General features: G+C 38.3%; 1 protein-coding gene across 1 annotated transcript; it reads left to right on the top strand.

The window, feature by feature from the left end:
* Positions 1-950: 950 nt before the first annotated feature.
* On the top strand, positions 951-17,032 carry LOC121951342 (transketolase-like). The gene is made up of 14 exons (XM_042497627.1): positions 951-1,284; positions 3,197-3,314; positions 3,420-3,533; positions 3,636-3,733; positions 4,854-5,045; positions 5,671-5,789; positions 5,940-6,136; positions 7,211-7,375; positions 10,789-10,945; positions 11,389-11,519; positions 12,295-12,378; positions 12,521-12,614; positions 14,595-14,717; positions 15,975-17,032. The coding sequence occupies exons 1-14, from the start codon at positions 1,178-1,180 to the stop codon at positions 16,160-16,162; spliced, it is 1,887 nt and encodes a 628-aa protein (XP_042353561.1). The 5' UTR covers positions 951-1,177; the 3' UTR covers positions 16,163-17,032.
* Positions 17,033-18,552: the final 1,520 nt, after the last annotated feature.

Raw genomic sequence — 18,552 nt, 5'->3', positions numbered from 1 at the left:
GCTTATACAAATGCCCCCTCCCCCATTTGAAAAAAAACCAAATAATAACAAAAATATAACAAAAAAAGCAAACAACTGAAACTAACATTTAAAGAAAAATACAAAAAAAGATAAATAACAACAAGGAGGAGAGATCTCGATAACATGTACTCAATCATATATCTGTACATTATGATATCTGTGGGAGTATAGAATAATAGCAACATAGGCTTTAGCTTTTTATTCGTATTAATTTCTATTGATATTTTTTTTTATAGTGCATCATGAATTTTTTGTCCTCTTGTTTTAATTTTATCTTATCTACCCTAGTTTTGTCTCGCTCATGTTCAGTCACACTGTAATAATAAATACCGTTCTTATTATTATTATTTTTAAGATTATTATTATTATTATTATTACAAGGATGGTGTGTTTGGTGTGAGTGAATAACGAACAAATTAAGCATCCATCCATCAGCTGTACTCCCTTATATCTTTGAGGGTCACTAGGGGCTGCAGCCCTCGCCAGCTGACACTAGGCGAGAGGCGGGGCACACTGACAGATCGCTGGTCGATCACATGTGTGACACACAGAGACAGACAACCAATCACGCTCACATTCACACCTTCCATCAAGATCTGAATTATTGGTGTAGACAGTAAAGCCAAAGTGAATCAGAGTGAGATGCTTCAACTGCCCCTCCTCCTCCTCCCAATTATCCAGCCCCTCCTCACACACACACACACACACACACACACACACACACACACACACACACACACACACACACACACACACACACACACACACACACTCATGCACATCTAGCTGTGACACACCTCCACCATCCCAGTCACACAGTAGCCAATGAAATGAGTGGCATTCAATTTTAGCAGCAACACCCAGCTGTCGTCACTGGATCCCCCCTCCTCTATGTGTGTGTGTGTCTGTGTATGTGTTTGCGTGCAGTGTGTCCTTGTGCATCTATGTGCCTGACAGGATAAATCCAGTTTCTCTTTCATTCTCTCTCTCTTTCTGTCTGGCTCTCACACACAACACACACACTCTCACACACACACACACAGGTGCTGTTCAGTGGCAACCCCTCACTCTCATACACACACACACATCCAAAACACACAAACTCAACAGAGTTGGTCCACTTTTCTGGTGCTGAGGAACTTGACATTCTGCCTTCATGGAGGATTACCACAAACCTGACCAGCAGACAGTGCAGGCTCTGAGGAACATTGCCAACCGCCTCCGAATCAACTCCATCAAGGCAACAACTGCAGCAGGCAGCGGGTGAGTTGCCTCCTCTGACTCTCACACATGACGTAATAGTAATTATTATACAGTAAATACTTTGGATGCAATGCAGAAGCACAAAATGTGTGCAAAACTTAACTTAAGATGTTTTTGCAGCATGCATAGATGAGCAGCAGCAGTCACATGTACTGAAGTGCATACATGCATGTGCAGATGCACACGCAGACAGGGCCAAAGGAACAACATGTCCTGCCTTTGTTCTCCTCCTATGGTCCACTGGCAGAATAATTTCAACATCCACGGTCTCTGTTAAATAAATAGTGCTCTAAATCCCCTTTCAATTAAACGAACTGAATAAAATATCAACAATAAACAAATTCTATTTTATTCTTCTTTGTAGATTTTTTTCTTTTTTGGGGGGGTTTATGAAATATGCACCATGTTGCACAGATGCACAATTTCTTCTTTTGATTAAGGAGTAGTTAACATACACGAGACACTTTAATCACATTTGACATTAAAAGGGAATAATTTAAATCTAGCAGGTGATCAGATTTTCATACTCGGGAGAAAAATTTCTTATTTCAAAATCTTATATTTACTTTGCCTGCAGGATAAATATTGTATTTGTTTTTTAGACTTTGAAATGGAGGTATGACCCCATGCACAGGAGGACAGCTGAGATGTGGATAGATTGCATATTGCTTGCTATAATTAACTTGAGTGTTGCATGGTCGTTGCAAGAAGGGACTTCACTTTTAAGTTTTATAAATAAGTTGAAATCTTGTACATCATATCCTCATGTTAAAGATGGCTTTTAAATTGTTAAATGCATGCTATTACAATATAAAACTTGCCTCTTTGGAGATGAGAAGAATAAAGGTGATTTTCAGAATTCTTACTGTTTGAAAAGCTATATGAACCAAAAATTGCCTGTCTGTCTATTTGAAGAATCAATAGGTTATATTGGCCACACTCTTTGTCCAACAATTGTGCCGTAACAGACACCAGTGGGAACAAAGAAAAACACTGAATAATATTTTACAAAATAGTTAACCTATTCAATTCTGAACCTTAACAGTGTTACTGACTAACGGCTGCTTTAGAATGTCAAATAACTTTTGCATGTCTCATATTCGTACATTATTAAGAAAAATCCTTAAATACCTTTACATGTGGGAAAGGCCAATATCGAATGGAACAATAAAAAAGAAAAATGTCCAATATGCGCTGGATCCAATAAATATCCTGTAGAGTTGAAACACGTACATCTGCACATTAAGTAGCTCCTGTCAGAAGGATTTTTATGCATTAAATCCCTCTAACTGGAGTTTGGTGAAAGCCTTTAACCAGCCATTTACTTTCACTACTAAAATACTTGCACTACCACCACTGGATGGAGCACATGGTGGCTAAGTTTTGGTGGGTGGTTAAATATGCTGATATAAGTGCTGCTAATGTTTAAAGAAAAAAATGTACCAAAAGTTTTTTAAAAATTACACAAAATTTGAAGGTTAAAAAAATCCTTATTTACATTTTGCCAAATTAAATTGAATATGTGGTAATATGTGGACCCAGTGAGTGGGCCAGTGTGGAACCATTGATTGAGGGGTTTCTGAGGCTGTCTGTCATTTTAAAAAAAGTAGCAGCAGTTAATTTCTCTATTTGCACCCGCATGTTTATTCTACTCATGAAGGTATGTGTGTACTATTTTCAGTTCCTGTGATTTTACATTCCTTGATGATTCTACAACACCTGGACTGAACTTTCCACCTGTAATAACATGCATAGTACTATTCATAGAAACAGATGTTTGACGATGTGCTCTAATAATAAATGTGCTAAAATTGCCTGTGTCTGTCTTTGTGGCTACTGTACATTCCTGTGCGCATGTGTGTGTACTTATCTCTGACATATGGGTAACAGCACCATCTCCTCTGTCATACAGACACCCCACATCATGCTGCAGCGTGGCAGAAATCATGTCTGTGCTTTACTTCCACACCATGAGGTACCGCCCTGATGACCCCAGGAACTTCAACAGCGATCGTTTCGTCCTGTCCAAGGTGGGAGTCTGTCTGTCCTGTTTGTGTGCTAAATCAGCCCTAATTTGACCTTTTCTTTGGATAACATCAGTGTTGGATGACAAAGACAACATTTTTCTTCCACAGGGTCACGCTGCTCCGGCCCTGTACTCCATGTGGGTTGAAACGGGCTACCTGAAGGAGAGCGAGCTCCTCAGTTTGTGCCAGGTTGACTCTAATCTGGAGGGCCACCCAACGCCCGTAAGCTGTCACACACTGGGCCACACATTGGGAATCGTTTTAATAGAGCACACAGAGTAAAGCAGCTTTTTAATAACACTCTGCATGCTGTGTTTATTTCAGAAGCAGCAGATCGTGGATGTAGCCACTGGCTCCTTGGGGCAGGGTCTTGGCGTGGCCTGTGGAATGGCTTACACTGGGAAATACTTTGACAAGTCCAGGTAACCCCTCATACACATTATATGCTTTTTTTTTGGTTATATGCATTTTAGATTTGGTTCATTTCATTGTATCAATAAATACTGCCTCAACTTCATGGCATGCTGATGTACTATACATTTGTACATCGTGCAAAATCTCCTCAGGGAGCCCTTCATTATGCACCTGATTTTTTTCCAGCTTGACAAAATAGCTACCGTTCATCCAGATGACAACTACGTTTAATATCTTATTGTATTTGAATTATTTGATTTTTTATATCTGCCATCTCAGATATGCTTTTGCTCAATGTCCACAATACTGAAATCAATAAAAAGATTTGACAAAGAAAGAAAGAAAGAAAGAAAAAAAAAAAAAAGAAAGAAAGACAAAATTTAAGACTTCCCTATTTTTATGGTTGTCTTACTTTAAATTTCAGGTCTGCACCATACTTGTTTCGAGTGCTCAGTGATTGGGATTTTCCAGATTCTGTGTGTGTGTGTGTGTGTGTGTGTGTGTGTGTGTGTGTGTGTGTGTGCGTGCGTGCTGCGGCATGCTCTGCTTTCACGATTCTTCTGCTCTAATAATCACAGGCCCAGCAGTCATATCTCAGTTATTTTTACCGTCCAGGCTAATTTGTTCTCAGAATCAAATTCGGGCATTGTGTTTTCAACCATGTGTTTTTATTTGGTCTATTGTTCTAATTCAGTATCGCAAACATCATCCCATGTTCCTTCATTATTTTTCCCTTATAATGGCAGCAAAAAAAAAAGAAAAAAGAAGAAACATCTAATGTATACAGAGGAAAACCTATATGACACACTTTTTTTAGCCACAAAATGTATCCTCTTATATATAAAATAAGATGATAATCCGTCCTATTATATAACTCTGCCTGGTTCTTGAGGGAGACATTTTACAGAGGCAGGTGTGAAACTCGGTGGCAACATGTTTAGGAGCCTCAGGAAGCTTTTATTATGTCACAGCTGGTTACCAACCAAACTGTCGGATAATTGAAAGAGAATCAGTCTGACCAGAAAACATTTTCCTGAGATTTGCACCCCACCCTCATCTGAGCGTATGCCACACACACACACACACACAGATGCACACACTAATCGTTTAATCTCACTCTGTTCTCAGTTATCGTGTGTACTGTCTGCTGGGGGATGGCGAGATGTCGGAGGGCGCTGTCTGGGAGGCCATGTCATTCGCCTCCTACTACCAGCTTGACAACCTGGTGGCCATCATGGACATCAACCGTCTGGGCCAAAGCGACCCTGCACCCCTACAGCATCATGTGGAGAAATACCAGAAGCGCTGTGAAGCTTTCGGGTAACAGTGCATGAAAGTGAAAAATCATTTTGCAGTGGTGGCTGATGGTGTCAGAGTGCTGTTTCTGCTGTGTTGGAAGATTATGTGGATTTCTTTGATTTGATTTCTTTATTTATGTGTCATCTTGTGTCCAAACCTCACAGGTTTACAAGACACCTTTAAATATCATTGCAGTGATCAATTCAAAATACATAAAATCAGAATGGCAAAAGACGGCCTCAGAAGTATTAGGAGAGCGGTATTAGGAAATCTCATGTTCAATTTTGAGTTTTTTGGGTGTGTTTTAAAAAAAGCCTTCTCTGCATTAGATACCTTTGCTTTTCATACTTTTAGTACATTTTCCTGATTGTACTTACTTTTACTATTAACTACCATTTCCAATGCAGGACTAGCAGAGTATTTTCACGGGATTGTATTAGTACTCATACTAGTGTAGGACCTGGATTCTTCCTCCACCACTGCTTATACCCCTAAAATGAGTGCTGTGTTTTTTAGTACATGAATTTGCAGATGCATTATATTGCACCTTTAATATTAGTGTCCTTCTATGCACTATTTTTATGTGTACATCAATACATTATTAAAAATTGTATGCATGTGTGTGCGTGTGTGTGTGTGTGTGTAGCTGGCATGCCATCATTGTGGATGGACACAGTGTGGAGGAGCTTTGCAAGGCTCTGAGCCAACCACGTCATCAGCCCACTGCCATCATCGCTAAAACCATCAAGGGCAAAGGGATTCCAGGTAACTGTCACTGTCCACTCCTCATCTGCATATGCATCGAATGCTCTCGATCTTGTGCGTGTCACATGGCAAGTCTGAGAGTTTAACCCAAATAACCAAATTGCGTTTAAATCGACAGATGTGACTTATGTGTGTTTTATGTTGTTCCAGCTGCAGAGGATAAGCTGGGGTGGCATGCCAAACCTCTGCCCAAAGACATGGCCGAGATGGTAATGAAGGATCTGCAGAGCCGCATCATGAACAGCAGCAAGCACCTGTACCCCCCTGCTCCCATCGAGGACTCCCCACCCGTCAGCCTGAGGAACATCAGGATGCCGAGCGCACCCAGCTACAAGTCTGGTGAAAAGGTTTGTCAGCTGCACGCAAGAATAGACCTAATTCATATCCTAATCCTCTGTTCTCACAATGTCAGAGAGGCAAATCATTGAAATCTTCATGCCCTTTAAAGGCCTCACCAAGAAAAAAAGCGATGGATTTTTAAAATATTTGTATGTCCTTCTTATGTCCTTGTGGGCTGTGGCTATAACAACAAAAATCAATGTTTAGTTTTTTTCTAACATACCCCATAAGTTTTTAAATATAAGCCTATACTAAACAGTTGAGATAGCTCTTCATGGTAATGGTAAGCTAGAACAAAAAATATATAAATCACAAATCATTTAGTGGTATAATGCTTGTAATATGTTAGTATGCAAACATATTTGTCAACTTGTGACCATGGAATTAGCAGCATTACTCCCATACTGATAATATTATTTCCATGTATATTTACCATTACAGTACTTTGAAAACTTGACTGGACTGACATTTAATATATAGCATTAACAACAGTGAATATTCATCCTTTTTTTATTTCATAAAAAATGCTAATTTGTTATCTTAGCATAAAAGGTAAAAACATTATTTTAGACAGTAAAAAAATTGAAACTTTTGACCATATGTATAATGGACAACATTAACGCATCATTTAAAAACAATAATTGATCAGATAAAGGTGGGGTGCAATAGTCCATTTAATGACATTTGTATAGCTTCTCTACCTTCATCATAGAAGACTAAATCAACCGTTTGTTAGAGCATTCTTTAAAAAAAAGAAAAGAAATTGACCCTTATTAGACTTTTATTTTTTTGTCTTAAGCTATATTAAGACCTCTGAAGCTACGTATCACCGAAAATTTCTTTCTACCTTTAAAAATTTGACTACACAGGGCCCTCATGTCTGGTGTGATTTTTCTTGTTACTAACTTCTTGTAGGAGGAGAACTGAAAAGGCAAACTGTTGTAAAGACACAGTGCCATCTAGTGGATTTTTTCAGCATAACTTACCTAAACAGAATGGTAGAGATGGCTCAGTCCTGTTAAAGGGATTAAGATGAACCAGCGACCTTTGTTGTGATTTGTTTTGTCTCTCTCTCTTTAAAGGTTTCCACACGGAAGGCATATGGGATTGCGTTGGCCAAGTTAGGACGCTACAATGAACGTGTGGTGGCCCTCGATGGGGACACCAACAACCTCACCTACTCGGAGATCTTCAAGAATGAGCATCCTAATCGCTTTGTGGAGTGTTACATCGCTCAGCAGAACATGGTATGATCCCCCATTCATCTACAGAGTTAAGCCTAATTCAAAATTATATTTTGAAGATATATTTATTAACAAAGCCATCCATATTCTGTGTGTGGTATTTTTGGTTTAACCCATTCATATCCACTGACTTTTCTAGGATTTTTAGATCTATGATTAATGTCATCTGACTACATCCAAATGCACAGACTTACTTGATGTTGAAAAGTCAATTATTGTGTTCCACATCATCTAAAGTGGACTTCATTGAAGCTAAGCGCCTTTTTGAAGAAGCTTGGAGAACCCCAAACCCTCAGGATTTTGCATAGTGGCCAAAAGTGGAGTTACAGGGCCAAGGGAGACTTTCCCATAGACTTACATAAGGAATGAGGTGTCTATAAATTTGTGAATTTTTGTTTTTGTTTTGTCACTATCAAGATCTAATCCATTCAGTTTGATAATTTTTGGGAAGTCTAAAAGAGCTGCAACATTAAATTATTTGATCACCATTCAAGCTAGCGAGGCACTTAACCACAAATCAGCTGCTCCACCAGCAGAATTTACTTGGTTGGGCACAGTGCACATGCTCTATGGGCCTACTAAGATCCAATTACTTTAATATTGCAGAAATAAAGCATTCTTTGCTTCATGCACTGCTGAAAAGCTCTCATAGGAATGAATGGGGCCTCGCCTCCATGCTGTAACCAGATTTTCATAATGCAAACATAAGAGAACCCAAGTAATGAATCCTAAAACTGGGAAATCCGCATTTCAACATCTCCGGCTCCCTTTTCTCAAAGTCAGTGGGTTTTTAAAATAGATTTTTAGCAAAAAGCCATAAATAAGGTTTGTGGTTAACACAAGCTGATGAGACTTTTCACATTTTGTTCTACGTCATAAAATGCACCACACCACCACAGTGAAGCTTTTATGTATCTTAAAAAAGATGGTTTCTAACAAATGGCTAAATGAGACTACAGAATGTCATCACACTGGACTATGTCACTTTACAGCCTCGTAGTGGTGACAACGGAACAGCAGTGTAGTTCGTTTTAGTCTAGCAATAGCTTTTTACTTCTGGTGATTATATGTAGGCTTCACAAATCCTGAAAGTGGTGTTCATTAGTCAAGATTATCTGGCTGAACAAAACGTGAAAGTATCATAAATGTTTGTTTGCCACAGATCTTATTTTCTGCAAAGATCCAAAATCCAATGGAAAAATCCCATAGGCTTTTTAACAAGAGAGCAAGAGTGATATTAGCTTCCATGTTGGCCAACTGAAAAACCTCATCCCTGGGGCACTCCATGGCAGACCATGAGGAAATGCAAGACACATTACAGTATACTAATCATATTGTCAAAGTACATAATTTGTGTTTACTGCCTTTAGAGTAAACATAAGATGTTAAATCACTTGCATGTGTCAAAACAGCAAATGAAAGATTTATAGCTTTAACTCAGGATTATGTCAAAAATATCCGTCCATTGGAATGGACAGTGGATCTGAATGTGACTTGAAAATGATAAGGGGAAATAAAGTTTAACAGAAAGAGCGTTCCCATTTGATTTTCTCATTATACAGTTAGTTTATCATGATGTTGCATGATTTTTGTAGATACTTAAGAAATGTAGGATATTTTGAGTCATGAAAAATAAGCTTATGTTTTCTGTTGGAAAAAGGTCTATAAAGAACAATTATGGTTATTTTTACCATTTGATGATTTCTGCGTTGAAGTTCCTTTCTTTTTAGCTAATGATTGACGTGTCTATCCATAATGTAAGGACGGACAAAGACGCTTCCAATTTGCCCTCTTATGGCCAGTGTGTCTGCTGCTGCTGATGGCCCCCCTTCTTCTGCCACCGTCATCATTTTATCTGAGCTTAGATTAATAATTTGGAGAGAGGCGATCAGACGTGAATTCCTTGTGCTGTTACGGCTCCAGCAGCAGCCAACTCCGATGTAGGTCAGGCATATGTGTGATCATAAGCACTCATGACAAGTGTGGTCAGAGGTAAAATATTAATCAGTGCAGGGGGGGGGGACCATCTGGCTGAATGCATGAGAAATGTCAGTGTTCAATAGCAAATGTATGCAGCTTATAGAAATTAGATGAAAGCTTGCTGCATTTTAAACACTATGAAATCAAGGACTTATTTGTTATCATAAATAGAGAAATGTACTTTCATTGTATACATTCATTATTAATGATATCCTTTTCTTTGTTTGGATGAAACAAAGACTCGTTCAAACTCAGCCTTTAAAGAAACTGTTTGCTCTCTTTGATTAAATCTGTAAGAATGTATCTAACATTACATTTTCACTTTCATGGATGCCTAGTTGTTGCTTTAGACAAAGAAAGGAAAGACACTGTGGGACTTGGTAGGGTGCTGGAGACAGGACAAAGGAAATTATGTGTAAGACGAGGTATGCTACTGATTCCACACATGTGGGAAGATAAGCTCTGGAGCTTTGGAGAAAACTCTTCTCATCGACTCTCGACTTAACATGGTCTTTTGTTCAAAGAGGCTTTCAAATATGGTTCGTGCTGCAGTTATTTGTGATCTTTTGAGGATGAAGCACGTGTGACACCTGTGGAAGGTTATACCTCTTGACGAAAGACGAAAACACTCAGATCCTTTACTTAAGTAAAAGTACTAATACGACACGGTGAAAACTCTATCATAAGTAAAAGTAATTGAAAATTGAAAAATTTTCTCTTAAAATGAGACAAGGGAAATATACATTAAGTATTTAAAGTATCCAATTCAGAAAAATCTTAAAACACAAACAAAACACAACAAAACCTTAAAATTATTAGGAAAGAAAGAAGAAACCCACCTAAAAAAAAAACCCCAAATAAAACTAAAATTTATTAAAGTATTTTAACCCCCCCCAAAAAAATCTCCTCATAATTATTACATAAAATGAAAAACAAACCCAAACTCTTAATGATAAAAAACATAAAAAAACGCCCCAAACCCTCACAAAATTATAAAAACAAACACCTAAAAAATCTAAATAAAAGTAATCAAAAAAGAAAAACAGCAACCGCAAAAACCTAAATAATTCTAAAAAATGAAAGCAGTCTGCAATCAATTTTCTGTCAGTCATCTAATTAATCAAGTAATTTCTGCAGCTTTACTTGTATAAGCTGTTAGGCAATTTAATTTATTACAAAACAGCATATTTCTTTAAAATCCTCTTATGTTTTGATGCAAAAATCGTAATTTTTAGAATAACTAAAGCTCTCAGATAAATGTAGTGATGTAAAGAGTATAATATTTCCCTCTGAAATGTAGTGGAGTAGAGTGGTATGAAAGAAGATGCTCAAGTAAAGTACATGTACCTCAATTTGTATTTAAATACAGTACTTGAGTGCATGCACTTAGTTACATTCCACCTCTGGTACTAAGATAAAATACATCCCTTTCTCAGGTCAGTGTTGCCATGGGAATCGAGGCCCGTGAGAGGAACGTTGCGTTTGCTAGCACTCTTGCTTCCTTTTTCACCCGAGCCTATGACCAGCTCCGCATGGCAGCCATCTCAGAGAGCAACATCAACCTGTGTGGCTCCCACTGCGGCCTCTCCACCGGTTAGTAAACTGCTGCCGATGAGCCAGCCGCACCACCACGCACCCCTTTCACACACCTTACCTACCAACCCCTTCACAAAAATCACCCCTTTTCACGCTGAAGCCAGACATTACAAAATTTCTCACATATTCACAGTGAGGTGAAGAATGATCTGTGTGTGTTTGCAAGTGTTTCAATCCTTCCTCAATGCTCCTCTAATCCTGTGTTTTCCTTGCTGTATGTACCCCCTTTTGGCCTCACAGCTAGTATCAACCCTCCCCCTTTTCTCCCTTCCTGTCTGCCCTGGAAGCTGCCCTCAGGGGACCAGGTGTCCCTCTGTTAGTGCAGGTATACTGCATGCAAAGTCTGGCTTTATGTCTGTGGATCTGCATGAATCAGCTCACCAGACGTCTGAGTAACTGTTGAAGAGTATCTGAAGTCAACTTTAATGTTAATTTTGCAGGAGAGGAAGGCCCCACTCTGATGGGTCTGGAGGATGTGGCCATGTTCAGGGCTCTTCCCTCCGCGACCATTTTCTATCCCTGTGACGGTGTGTCTACAGAGAAGGCTGTGGAGCTGGCTGCCATCACAAGGGTACATAAAATTTAAATGCAATGTTCGTGCTTCCCTGCAGCAGTGGATCCTAACTGGTGGATCGTGGGTCCATTCTGAATGGACCATGTCAAGTTTGTGAAAAACAAGCTGTCTGGGTTGTTTTGGTTTTTTTTAGTCCTCCCAAAGCTACAAATATTTTTCCTTGAGCTTCCCTGAGTGACTCGGGGAAAATGCAGTGGTGCAGTGTGTTCGCCCTGCACGATATGTTCAAGGATCGTCGGAAATTTAAAAATCCAACAATGATTTCCGTTTTTAGAGTTTCTGGCTGTGATCTTTTGAATAATTTCAAAAAAAAAAAAAAAAAAGACTGAAAAAGAAAATCGGCAATTTTATTTTAAGGAAAAAAGTCACCAGAGGGTTTCAGAAATTACCCAACAATTAAGCGGAAAAAAAATTGCCAAAACATTTCAATAAAAGGAAAAATAAACACCTACACTTTTTCAGGAGGCATGTTTCTTTAAAAGAAATGGCAATTTTTTTCCTACAAAGGTCTGGCCTGGTTTGAACTAATTGCGCTTTATTTTTGCAATATGTTATATTCCATTGTGTTTCAAGTGCACGTGTTATTTAAATTTTGTCAAATAAAATTTAATATGTAGTAATTTGTCTTACTTGAACCAATGACTAAGGAGAACTCTGGACCCAGTGGTTTGACCAGTTGGGAACCATTACCTCACACTATCTGTGGATAATTTATTTTGCTTATTTGTTGTCAAAATGTCCAAGTGGTGACTGTCATGTTTCTCTCAAAAAGGGTGTTTGTTACATCCGAACCAGCCGCCAGGACAGTGCCATCATCTATAACAGCAACGAGGACTTCCATGTTGGGCAGGCTAAGGTGAGACTGTCTTTGTGCACACATAGCTGTTGAAATAGTGTGAGGAAAATAAGAAAAGTATTGCAACAAAATGAACACACCACCAAGCACTGTCATGTGTCAACAACCTGAATTAGAAGATTATATATTTTTTCTTTGTCAGGTGGTGTACCAGAGCAAAGAGGACCAGGTGACTGTGGTGGCAGCTGGAGTGACTTTGCATGAGGCCCTCGCTGCAGCTGAACATCTAAAGAAAGGTACAGAACAATCAAATACTGCTTTTGATTCTAAGATGAGATATGTACCATGTCACATTTTACATATGCAACAGATTAAAATGCAAAATTATTTAATCAAATACTGTATCAATATATTTAAAGATTAATTGTTAATCATAACTAACATATTTTTTAACACTTTCATTCATGAATTATGACTACCTCAGTCAATTTGTTTTTACCTAAGTGGTTTAATTCTTTTTTAGCCATGAAAAAAAAACACATTTTGAAGTTTATTTTTTAAACTTGCATTTTTAAGGACTTTTTCATATGTCCATTTGGGTGGACAGCACGTATTTAATTTTTTAACTAATAAAAACAAATAAATATAAACCAATGAAAAAATTCATATATTAAGTGAAACTATAAAAAATATTTGAATGCTGTTAAATGAGTGTATTTACATATTCTTACATGGGTCAATGTAATGAAAAAGTGCTGAACATTGCTGCTGACTCCTCAGCCTCCACCTTTTTCTTGCAACTCATCCCTCCTGTGCCCCCCTTCCTCCCTCCTCGGCCCCCTAAAACACAGCTCACCCACAGCTCAATTAATATTTTCGACAAATATTACAAATGTTGTCAAATTATTGTTTTTGTTACAAAAACTGCAAGTTAAAATTCCAATTACATTGATCAATAAATGTATAGCCAACAAAGTCACTGCAGATTAAGTATTTTCAAGAACAACAAAATTGTATAAACACTATTAATTGTGGTGTCCAGTTTAGTGAACAGATGATTAATTGTAATCCTCACAACCTAAAATCAATACTTGGATATTGTATTACTCCTAATATGTTACTTAATGTTGCTAAATTTTATTTACATGCAAAGGTGTCTTATTATTGAATAGGAGACAAGATATTTCTGAGCAGCACAACATTTCTTGCATTCTTTTGGCCGTCTTGGGTTCGAGAGATTTATGCCGCACTTACGACACCTGGCCAATAGGTGGCAATGTATTGGATGACACAGTAGGGCCCATGATGAAGTTAGATTTGCCAGGTCTGTTTTCTTAACATGTTTATTAACATGCAAATATGACTGACTAGTTAACAAACAACAGAATACAGATAGCACAATATACTTGGTTTACTGAAGTTATTAAACCTCAGAGATATGTAACAATTAGACTTAACAATTAGATATAAAGGACTCATAGATTAAGATTAATATTTATATTTACTTACATTTTTCAGGCAATTGGTTTCCTAGATCAAAAAAAAAACCCAAAAATGTCAGACTGAAAATAAGTGATACAAAATGCTACAGAAATGTAAAGAGTTCACACATCCAGACACAACTCACCAAAGACTGTGTAAAGACTGTGTGCAGTGTAAATCTTAATAAAACAAAGGGTTGCTTTACAAAGTAATTATTGGCCCCACACTTAACCTGGTAGCAGCAGTATAAAGTTGGGAGGATTATTACTTCACATTATCACTTCTACATAATCAATAAAGTCATATAAAATTTGGCATGGGAGCCTCGTAAAATAAATCTGATTTTTTTCTAGTTTAAGGTGCTGCATGACATCTCTTCACAACATAAAGTAGGTGGGAGGTTTGGCCTGTTTCCAATTCAGTAAAATTAATCTGCATGATAAAAGGGTTATAAACCTTGCCACCATTGAAAAGAGTCCTTCAGGAGGACTGTCCTCTATTAGTACCTCAAATACAGCAAGCAGTGGGTCAAGCTCTACTGTGTGCCCCAAAATATCAGACAGAGTTTTAAATCTGAAGTCCTAGAGAGGAGACAGTTTTGGACACAGCCAAAACATGTGCTTAGGATTTTTTCAAAGTAAAATCAACTCCTTCAGTACACGGTGATGAGTGAGGGCTTTAGGATTTGTAACACATCTTAGGTCAATATGGTATGTAGTACCTAACATGTGCAAGCAATGCGTTATCATTAAAGATATTATGTTGTATGTTATATTTCTCATCTGACTTTCCAGAGAGGATTTCTGTCAGGGTCATTGACCCCTTCACAATCAAACCGCTGGACATCAAAACCATCATCGACCACACACGTGCCACCAGGGGACGAATCCTCACTGTGGAGGACCACTACTATGAAGGTAGGTTTCCATAAAAGTTTCTCGTGCTGTTCAGCTCCTGCATATTGTATGAACACACTGCCAACCTTACAGCAACACGCTTCTCAGCATAATGCAGCCGGGGCCCCGTCATTGGTCGGTGTCCTCAAGTGTGTTGCGGTGGCATGTTTCCATTGGTTCAGTGACACAGACGCGATGTGGTGGCATTTGCTCATTGGCTGAGGAGACTGTTGAGTGCCCTCACTGCAGGCAAGGTATTGGTATTGGTGCACTTTGTAAGTGCGAGATCCAGAGAGGCAGACTGCTGTCAGATTTCCTTAACTGAGCATGTGCCCAAGGGGCTCTGTGTGACCTACATAGCTCAGACAGCCGTGCCCTGTGCCTGTTAAGGGAAAGGGGATGGGTGATGGCATGGACTTGACTAGACAAAGGATTCTGGCATCAGTCTGATGTTGGGTATCTCATTCATATGATATCTGGACCTGATAGTGCCAGGGTGGTAAAGAGGATATGTTCGGATTTTACTTGTTTGTGTTTTCTTGTCGTCTGTATTTACTGTACATGTGATGACCTTATACCTTTATACAGACACATTTTTGTTGTCAGGGAGGCAATTGTGCGCCCCCCATCCTTGTCTTAAAACTACATTTCCCTCATGATACATTGTTGCAGTGGTGGAATGTAACCAAGTATATTTACTCAAAAACTGTACTTAAGTATTAATTTGAGGTACTTGTACTTTAGTATTTTATTTTCAGGCACCTTTATACTTTTCCTCCACTACATTTCAGTGGAAAATATTGTACTTTTTATTTCAATACATTTATCTGACAGCTTTAGTTGCTTTTAAAATTAAGATTTTGCATAAAAAAACAAAAAATAGAAGAAGGGTTTATGAAATATGGTGTTTAAAATGGTTTATACGAGCACATCTGGATCATTTTCTTGATAAACCAATCAATTGATTCACTGAAATTTCGTATATATATATTGATGTTTGTTTTTTTTAATGTTTTTTCTTTTTTTAAAAAATAATTTTGAGGTTTTTGGAGGGGTTATTTTTCTTTTTCTGTTTTATGTGTGGTTGATTTTAAAGGTTTTTCTGTATTGCATACTTTTACTTTTAATACTTTAAGTACAATTTCCTGATTATACTTACCATATACTTACCGAGTATCATTTCCAATGCAGGACTTTTATTGTAACAGAGTGCTATTAGTACTTTACTAAAGTAAAGGATCTGAATACTTCTTCCATCACTGCATTGTTGTTCCACAGGCGGCCTTGGGGAGGCAGTATCCTCAGCAATGGTCAATGAGTCTGGCTTCAACCTGCATCGCCTGGCTGTGTCCCACATCCCCCGCAGTGGCAAACCACATGAGCTGCTAAAGATCTACGGCATTGACCGTGACGCCATCGCCCAGGCCGTCCGCAAGATGCTCAGTAGCTCCACCAACGCCAAGTAACTTTCTCCTCTGCCCCACCCGCCCATCTGATCACGCCCCTGCAGCTGACGATAAACAGTCAAGTCTGTTTTTGATTCACATGACACCCAGCTCTTTAAATTCCTTCACTGTGAATGCCCCTAAGTGTGTACTGAAGTATTGTGATTTTGTGCTGTACACTTTGAAGTAGACCTCCACATATACCTTTCTTTTATGCATCCATCACAAGAACAGAGAGACACAAATTCACATATCGTCACTCCTAAACTCAGTAATGTCATACATGCAGTCCAGTAATCAAAGTATGGCCATAAATGACTGTCGTTGGTGGATGCTCAACATACAAAACATTATTACATGTTCAACATGAGTACTATGTGATGCTTTTTTAAATGCTCTTTGATGAAACTGTTTTTATATTGTTCTGATGTAGCTCTTAAACTGGGTGGGGCATAGTTTTGAGGTAGTTTGTCATGACGATAGAGTCAGAAAGAAGCTAACTGAGTTGTTGTTTGTAGAAAGTAGTGGAGAAAAAAATCAAACAAATGTAGGTAGGTCATAAAGAGCAGTCACTCAAAACCACAATTCACATCTTCAGATAACTTAAACATATGTGGTTTCAAAAGTGGTTTCATTTCTCCTCAGCACTGTATATTTTTTTTTAATTTTATTTTAAAGTTACCACCAACCTACACACCTCAATGTTCATTTGTGCTAGCTGTACAACTGGACCATACCAGCAGTGTTATGTAATCAATATATGGTCAGTGACATCATCTTTTTTTTTTTTTTTTTTTTACATAAGGTGGAGGGCTGAGGGCCCTTCAAGTGCTGATGGAGAATGTGGCTTTAGCTGTGACTATGATGGTAGAGTAACATCTGACGTGTTGACCCGAGAACAAACACTTTCTTTGTTACTTGAAATTTTGTATGTCCTTACTTTCATGTAATAAAGCCCTCTGCATTTGACTTTGAGTGTTTAAAATAGTTTTTCCCCCAGAGGATTATTTGTGTAATGTGTAGTTCAAACAGCATACACACAGATCTGTACTTTTAATTCAATTCATGTCTAAGTTAATGATTCAAAAACATGATTAATGACAACATACATTAGTATAAAACAGTTCTTAAAGCACACACATCTGTTTAATAAATTAATTACTTTCTTTCCATACACGATACATCCCTGAGAAAAGTTCACCCAAAAATCAAAAATGCATATTATTCCTCTTATTTGTCATTCTATTTGTAAATCTAGATTGTTTTTTTGCCAGTTGCCGAGTGTGGGAAATATCGGCCATAGAGATGTCTGCCTTCTCTCCAATATAATGGAACTAGATGATACTTGGCTTCTGGTGCTCAAAGTGCCAAAAAAACATATATTTGAAAAACTCAACAGCAATGTCTCTTTCCAAAAATCATGACCTGGTTACTCAAGATAATCCACTTTGCTGTGAGCAGTTTCATGTAGGAACCTTTGTTTCTACTGAACTACACATGCCTCTGTATCACTCTGCAGACGAAAAATTTACTTGTTGTAAGTCAGCCAAGGAGGATGCAATCAAAGGTAAAATCTCGTGCTGTCACGAGCACAAGGGGACATGTATAACTGCAGCCAAATTCCTTTTAAAGCCTACACGACACGCCCCCCACAAACTGTGCACACCACTGTTACAAGACAAACTCACTGACGCCACGGTTAGTTGAACTCTGCCACAAGGCCACTTGTAGTGACTAAATATCAGGCCAAATGTAGCTATAATCAACTCTTTCTATTTTTTAAATACATTTTACTAAAAACGTGATTTACCTTCTAAGTAACGAGATTCATAGCTGGCTAAACTTTAACTTAGTATTTTCTTCAGGGCTTCCACATCTGCACCAAGAGTTGAAGGGGACTGATCGTGGACTGATGGTAGGTGACGATAGGTGGGTCATGTTGCTGCTCCAGCCGCACTCAGACACGAGCCTCTCATCCTTCTGCGCAGTGATACGTTAGGCAGGTGTAGTTCGGTAAAAAGAAAATAGTTCCTACATGAAACTGCTCACAAAGGCCTCTGGAAAATGACTTCTGGAAAGAGACATTGCTTTTGAGTTTTTTTTATAATGTTTTTTTAAGCACTTTGAGCTCCACAAGCCCTGTGTCATCTTGTCCCATTATGTTGTAATAAAAGGCAGACACCTCTGTCTTCGACAATCTGTTTTTTTGAGGGGAGGTTTGAACAGTTCCTCTTACCTAAAAAGGCCAGCTGAAGATCTTATCATAAAATTGTCTGACAGATGACTATACGTGCTTGTTTCTGTGATGTGCATGACATCCTGGTAGAATTTAGCATCTCTGAGTCTGAAGTTCATTTCATTACACACAACTCTGCTCTTTGACCTTAGAAACCACAGATATCATTGCCTGT

This window comes from Plectropomus leopardus, chromosome 2 (genome assembly GCF_008729295.1).
Source record: "Plectropomus leopardus isolate mb chromosome 2, YSFRI_Pleo_2.0, whole genome shotgun sequence".
Lineage (NCBI taxonomy): Eukaryota > Metazoa > Chordata > Actinopteri > Perciformes > Serranidae > Plectropomus > Plectropomus leopardus.
This window is presented reverse-complemented; position numbering and strand designations above follow the sequence as displayed.

What these genes read in the sequence shown, in the direction of transcription:
- LOC121951342 (XM_042497627.1), top strand. Translation starts at nt 1,178, where the DNA reads ATGGAGGATTACCACAAACCTGACCAGCAGACAGTGCAGGCTCTGAGG. An exon ending in CCACTGCGGCCTCTCCACCG is followed by an intron (nt 10,946 to 11,388) that starts GTTAGTAAACTG and finishes TTAATTTTGCAG; the next exon opens with GAGAGGAAGGCCCCACTCTG. An exon ending in AGCTGGCTGCCATCACAAGG is followed by an intron (nt 11,520 to 12,294) that starts GTACATAAAATT and finishes TCTCTCAAAAAG; the next exon opens with GGTGTTTGTTACATCCGAAC.